Genomic DNA, 7,500 nt, shown 5'->3' on the forward strand with positions numbered 1-7,500 from the left:
CACACACACACACACACACACACACACACACACACACACACACACACACACACACACACACACACACACACACACACACACACACACACACTCTTCTCTGCTACCCTGATGACTGGAATGCAGTTAGCCAATATCTCAATATCTCCCTACAGAGCTTATGATATCTCTCTCTCTCTGTCTCACTCTGTGTGTGTGTGTGTGTGTGTGTGTGTGTGTGTGTGTGTGTGTGTGTGTGTGTGTGTGTGTGTGTGTGTGTGTGTGTGTGTGTGTGCGCGTTCGTGCATGCGTGTGTGTGTGTGTGTGTGTGTGTGTGTGTGTGTGTGTGTGTGTGTGTGTGTGTGTGTGTGTGTGTGTGTGTGTGTGTGTGTGTGTGTGTGTGTGTGTGTGTGTGTGTGTGATTGAAATGTACTGTACTGTGACCTTGTGACGATTGAGAAATCCTCAGCTATCATATTCAGTGCAATTTTATCTACTCTACTTCAACTCTACATCACAACACTATGTTGACGTACCTGTCAACACTCATTCTTGGTCATGTTAACCTCTTGTCTGCCTCAAGTTTTTGCTCAATTGCCTGTTTTACTATGTTATTTCCCCTCCCTGACCATTACTGTGTACTGTACACTGTTAAACGTGTCTTGAAATGTCAATGTGGGTATTATGCAGTGGTGAAAGTAGTTTCCATGTCTTACCGGTGCCAAGCCCCCCCCCAAAAAATAAATAAAATAAAAAATAAAATAAAATAATAATAAAAAAAATAAAAGTAAATAAAATAAATGTGTGCGTGCGTGCGTGCGTGGATGGGTGTGGGGGTGTGATTTCATATGGTTTTGAGGCAGGATGATAACTGAATGCTAATGGAATAGAAAGAGAGCATATTAGCACGTGTGCACTATTGGTCTCACTTCAGGACTATACTTCAGGAGGAGTATATCGAGTAACTTTGAGCTATTGTTCTCATATGATATGACACCTGAATCAAATGGCAGAGTGAAGTTTTCAATTTAAATCCCACACCTTACTTCCCCCCCCCTCAAATGTGGGTTTTTGGTCAGCAGTAACCCTTTTTTTTACTGGTGCTGCGCACCTGCTGAAAATGTTATACCGGTGTTACCATAGAGGTAGAAAATTACACTAGAGGTGACCCTGCCCCCCTTTTTATGGCAATCTGTAGCGGCCATTATCTGTAGGTAGATCAGAGAAATGGAAATTAACGGAGGATGAGGCTCACCTCTGTCAAAAATGGCTTAATCATGTGAAAATGTCCATCAACACACTATACAAGGACAATAGTTGAAGTGTGTTGCTAACTATGTTCATAAAAGATTTGATTTTTCAATGTATTTTATCGACTCATATGATTTAAGTAGATATTTAGCCAGACATTTCAAATCTGGTCTTTGATTAATGTGTTACTTTATATTCACACAGTTTTAGTCAATTTTTTGACAGGGGTGGGCGTGTTCTCCATTGACTTGCATTGCCTGAAGGGTCTACACTACCTACGGAAGTTGGGAAGCTCCATCTGCCATTTCCCAGTGCTGTCGCAAATTGCTGTGTCCTCTATAGTGTTATTTTCTACCTCTATGGGTGTTACGAACCCCCCGGCGCCCCCTTACTTTCATCACTGGTATTATGTGTATTCATGTAAGCTACTTGACATGTTAATTTCCCACCCGGGATCATTAAAGTTACTCTACTCTGCTCTCAGGTGCTCTGCCCATCGTTCACATCACTCTTCTCTGCTACCCGGATGCCAGGAACGCAGCCTTGTTAGCCTACATTTCCCTATCTGTCTACGGCGTGTACTGTGCTGTCACGGCGCGCACCAATGTCCGCCGACTACAGTCTTTTTTCTGGCAGGTGAGTGTGTGTGTGTGTATGTGTGTGTGAGAGAGAGAAACGGAGAGAGTTTGTGTGTGTGTGTCTCCAGCGGAATAAATGTGTGTGTGTTTTTGTACCACTCTTCGTCTGAGCTGCTGTCCTCCCCCTCAGCCTCAGACATACCAATATGTGTGTGTGTGTGTGTGTGTGTGTGTGTGTGTGTGTGTGTGTGTGTGTGTGTGTGTGTGTGTGTGTGTGTGTGTGTGTGTGTGTGTGTATGTTAACTCGTTCTGTACATGCTGTGCAGTTAAGGTTGAAGTTTTTCAACTACTGACTATCTCCTCTCTTTCTTTCTCTTTTATCTCTCGCCTTCATCCCTCTTTTCCACTCATCCTGATGATCTCGTCATCCCGTCTCTCTCTCTCTCTCTCTTTTCTTATCTTCCCTCTTCTTTTCTCAGGCCGTGTTCCGCCTCGTCCTCTACATGTTGCGATGGTACGGCCCCGGCACGGGCAACCCCGCCTCCATGCCCTTTTACGCCATCATGGACTCGCTGGCGGTGCTGGGCGGTCTGGTCAACGTGGCACGCATGCCCGAAAGGATGAGCCCCGGGAGCTTCGACTACTGGCTCAACAGCCATCAGATCATGCACGTCCTGGTGGCGCTGTCCATCGTCTACCTACACTGGGGCATGATGGAGGACCTGGTGTGGCTAGAAACGTTCGAGTGCCCGCCCGAATGACTTGAATGAGATGGAGACACTCTCTCTATCTTCTTTCTTTCTCTCTCTCTCTCTCGTCCGAGTGCCCGTCCGAATTACTTGAATGAGATGGAGACACTCTCTATCTTCTTCTTTCTTTCTTTCTTTCTTTCTCTCTCTCTCGACCTGTCTCTCTGTGCATCTCGCAACAGCCATCAGACCAAAGTGTTGTCAATAGTCTATCTGTACAGTGGTATGATGGAAGACTTAGTGTGGCAAGAAACATTCGAGTACCCACCTGAATGACTTGAATGCTCTTTTTACCACTTTCTCTCGTTCACTCTCTCACCGCCACCTGCCTGTGGCGCTGTGTATTGCGTGCATATCATGGAAGGCCTGATGTTACTGTAAGAGACATCCACCTGAATGACTTGAATGAGCTGTAGGCTCTCTCTCTCTCTCTCTCTCTCTCTCTCTCTCTCTCTCTCTCTCTCTCTCTCTCTCGCACTGTCCAGCTTGCTCTTGTGAGGCTGAAAACATTCCATTTGCTAGCCTGAATGAACTGTAGCAGAGATTCTAGGAGTATTACGGAGTTTCTCTGACTGTACCCTCTCGGTTTTCCGCTGTACCTCTCTCTCTTTTGCTCTCGACTACTGGCTAAACAGCCATTAAGTCATGCACAATCTTAGTGACAACGTGCGTGACCTCTCCCACTTTCTTTTGACAATGGACACATTCCTCTCTCTTTCTCTCCAAGTCCTCACTCACTCGGGCTGCATCCAAAAGTCCCTACTGCTTTCCTATATAGGAGGCAGAAAATAAGGAGGCGACTATGCAGTACGTCCAAATACCCCTAGTAGGCTTTCAGCCAGGAGGCGAGTGGTATACCCGGATGATTTTCTATATCCGGTCATATTTACCATGGTTACTTCGCTATCCCAGGAGTCCGCAGAAGGTCGACAATTGAACAGTCATTGGTCATTAGTGCCATCAGGGCCGATCACAAATACGTGATTAGAATTTTGCCCAAATTTTGAGTTCTCATTATGATGTCATAATGTCTTTGCGGGATTTTTAACACAGACGTCTATGGGAGCTGTAGAGTGTTCCAGTAAAATTCTAGAAGAACCTCTAGAAATTCCTTACTCCTCAAAGGGTTAAATGGTGGTGTTGTAGTATATGTCCAAATTGTTCTTACTATTGGCTGGCTTTCTACATAGAAGCTACCGGTAAGGAGGCAGTGCCCACTACAGAATTCGGATGCTGCCCCAGTCTCATCAGAGAAGTCTGGACAATACCTGACTGTGAACTTATGGTGGGGGCTATTTAAAACCTGTGTCAATGAATTCAATGTCAATGGAAACCCAATTGATGAGGAGAACATTCAAAAACGTGTCTAGCATTGTGTACTGGGAGACTTTTTCATGTCTTTTGTAGATGGCAGTGAGTGATATGACCGATGTTGGGAACAGTCTGGGATTTCCTCATTAAGGATGACTGTCGTCAGAAGACATGGACTTGAAAAATATGAGATTGTAATTATCTTGATTTATCTCTGTGCAACATTGAAGATGTTTGGGCGCAATATGCCTTCTTGAGGACAGTACGGGAGGAGATTCAGTGGGACTAAAGGACTACAAGTACACCAAGGACTACAAGTCATTAGCTCCTCACGTCCTTTACCGTTGCTTGTGGCCTCGTTATAAGAGGGCCCATGTCATTGATCATCAAAGTTATAGTCAATACCTCTCAAAATCACATTTCAAGAGTCATTATCTCGTTTGCAATCGGGATGTTGAATGGGGAAAATCCCCCAAACAGTTGCTCTACCTTGATTGACAGCAAGGAACCTTTATTGTTTTCTCTACGGAGGTGGAAAGACACTTAGGAGAGAGGCCACAAACAACAGGGAAGGACAGGAGGAAGAAAATTGAAATCCACCCCAGCTGATTGAGAGTTGCAGGAAAAGGAACAATCAAAGAGACGATTTGTTGTAACATGGGCTAATAGTGCAATAACCCCATATGAGATAGTAGCTAACACTTACTCCAATATGATTAGGCTAAGTTTACATGACCTTTTAAATTATGAATTAATAATTCAGAATGAAATAGTTCTGCGAGTTTACTTTGATCTTTCCTTCAATTTCCAAATTGTGAAGTGTTTACATGACGTTTTCAAAGCGGAATTAAGCTTTATTCAGAATTAAAGTCAGTTAATTCCGAATTAAATGTCTCATGTAAACGTAGCAATAGTGGAATGAAACTGAACCTTAGTCAGTGAGTGTTGGCTACCAGCTCATTATTTTGCCCTTTTTGCACCAAACCTATTGACTCCAAACAAACGGTGCTATGGTCTGATTCAAACAAAACATCCCCTTTCAGAAAGTCTGTTCTGGTGTTGTTGTTTAATGCTACTCTACTGTACACCAGTCAGATAGCCATCCAGCTCTAGTGGTTCAGTTCTTGATGTTGGTAAGTGTTAGGCTTGGTATCGCAAACTTTAAGAAAAACTTCTCTCCAACCTTGAAAAACTTTAGGTTTGCCATTGTGAGGGAACCCATAAAAGTGCTCTCAAAACAAAGTAGCTGATGGAAGAACCCTGAGTGTTTCTCGGAGGTGGGGGAACATCCAAAAGTTCAGAGGAAAGTTTCTTCCAAGAACTATTTTTTCCGCTATAGGTTCTTCACAGAAACTTTCGGCTCCCCCTCAGTGGCAAACTGGAGAGCCTGGAATGTTTACAGTGCGTTGCCCTCTCTGTCCTGAACCTCACCCCGCAGATCACAAAACAGCCATTCTGCTGGAATGTGAAGGTAAATATTCAGAGTGCCTCAGATATTCTCTCTTCAGCTCAAGACTTGCATCTTCAGAGCCTGATGAGTTCCTGGAGTCTTAAACTTACATCCAGGGCTGCTGACAGCTTTTGCTAGGCCCAGGACAAAATGAAATGGGCCCCCTCTAAATACATTGGCTACACCAGTGGTTCTTAACCTGGGGTGCGGGCACCCCCTGGGGGTGTGCCTGGGATTTCAGGGGGTGCGCGGGATTTTGATTATGTTGAGGTTGCAACCAAAGTTTTGGTTGTGGAACATTATATTTAGTCCAATTTAAGACAAATTTAAAACATGTTTGGTCCCCATTTAAAGTCATTAAGGTACTGTATTGATTAATTTCCCAAGCAAGAATTATTGCAATTAATCACTTAAAATCATTTTGAGTATGTATACACATGTAGAAGTTTGGGTTGGGGGTGCCCGACTTCTCTTCGACACAGGTAAAGGGGTGCGTTAAGAAAAAAGGTTAAGAACCACTGGGCTACACAGTATTCTGCGATGTGGGCCCAGGACAACTGACTTGTTTGTTCCCATGGCAGGAGGCCTGATAGCACCCACAGAAGCAACTACTTTTCTCCTGTAATACACTTCACCAGGGCCGGATTGAGTTGCCCCAGGGCCCCTAGGCTACAGGTTGCTGTGGCCCCCCAGAGGGCAAATTTCGTACGTAGACAGTGTCATAATTACGAGCTAGAAATTCAGGATAACATGTCTGCCAACTGTTCTCACCACGATGGATCAATTTTTCAATATTGCATCTTGTCCTTATTCTGCAATCTTTCACTTTTGGGTAATCAGGGGGCCCTTGGCAGGTGGGGGCCCTTAGGCTGCAGCCATATCTAGCCTGTGCGTTAACCCAGCCCTGCACTTCACCCCTGCTTGTTCCATCAACCTTAGTTTTGGTTTGGCAGCCCATCCATTAGAGACAGACCAGAGCTCAAGCTCGGGATCAGAAAGTAAGAGTCCTTTTGACATGTTGTTTTGTCCATCCACCAGCCAGCTTACACACAGCTTCTGCACAGCTCATCTTGGTAAGCAGGACTTACCTACACTCAGGTTGATCAGCTACTTACAATCACTAATGACGACACACTTACACTTACGTGTGTGAAGCGCAGACGTGAGGCAACGTACTGTGATGCAGTCGCATACGCACGTACAGGGTACGCACGCACACCTCGATTTGAATACAAGGTGTACACTTGTTCTTCTTTAGCATACTGTGTAGTAGAGACCACAGCAATTCAACTCACAGCCTAAGCCTATATAGGGAAGTAAGTTACATAGTGGACTCATCATTTTGGACTCATACCCTGATATATTAACCAGATTTATCAGCATTGGAGGGAAATCCAATCGCTTATGAAATACATGAAAATGTGGAAATTATTACAAAATTATGACAAAGTGCTCTGACCAGTAAACCATCACTGAACACTGTCACCTTTGAGGCAAAAGGATAAGTTATAACTGTGATTGTATTTGATTTGTAAGCTCTGCGTAGAATAATTTAACCAACTATGCATTCATTCAGACTTGTAGCCCAAAGGTTGCCGGTTCAACTCCTGACCCGCCAGGTTGGTGGGGGCAGTAACCAGTGTTCACCCCCATTCTCCTCCATGACTGATGTACTCTGAGCATGGCACCGTCCTGCCACTGCTCCCTTGGGGCATAATAACAAAGACATTCCTATGCTGTAGATTTTTTGAAAATTGCCAAATGCTTATTCTATAGATTACTGCATAGCTTATTAAATAATATAATTTTATACAGTATTTACACATTTTGAGAGATTACTTTGCTTTTTTAGACTACACTGTTCCATGTCTATTGACTTCACCAGGTGTGATTTTTTTCTTTCAGATTTCAGGTGTAGAATGTTTCTAACATATGAATGTAAAAATCATCTTGCACTGAGAACCCTTTTGATGCTGAATGTCACCTTCCAGCACCCACCCCGCCATGTGAGGTTTGGACACTTGGGCCGTTTGACTTTGACTGTTACTATGGCGTCTTTGACCCACATGTGGTACCGTGTGTTTCTGTGTGTGTTGGGGGTATAGACCAAAGACTTGATTCCCATTAAACAAGAGATAAAACCAAAACCTGACAATTTTATAGCATTACACTGTTTTTTGTTTTT

At 44.0% G+C, this 7,500-nt stretch overlaps 1 protein-coding gene across 1 annotated transcript in view; it reads left to right on the plus strand.

Annotated features, from left to right (window-relative positions):
• The window catches only part of paqr4b (progestin and adipoQ receptor family member IVb), an 8,385-nt gene extending 5,819 nt beyond the window's left edge, over positions 1-2,566 (plus strand). Inside the window, exons 3-4 of the mRNA XM_063221250.1 lie at positions 1,712-1,863; positions 2,285-2,566. Coding sequence (XP_063077320.1) covers positions 1,712-1,863; positions 2,285-2,566 — 434 coding nt within the window. The remainder of the gene's footprint in view (positions 1-1,711; positions 1,864-2,284) is intronic.
• The last annotated feature ends 4,934 nt before the right edge of the window (positions 2,567-7,500 follow it).

The sequence above is a fragment of the Engraulis encrasicolus genome, chromosome 17 (assembly GCF_034702125.1).
Source record: "Engraulis encrasicolus isolate BLACKSEA-1 chromosome 17, IST_EnEncr_1.0, whole genome shotgun sequence".
Classification (NCBI taxonomy): Eukaryota; Metazoa; Chordata; class Actinopteri; order Clupeiformes; family Engraulidae; genus Engraulis; species Engraulis encrasicolus.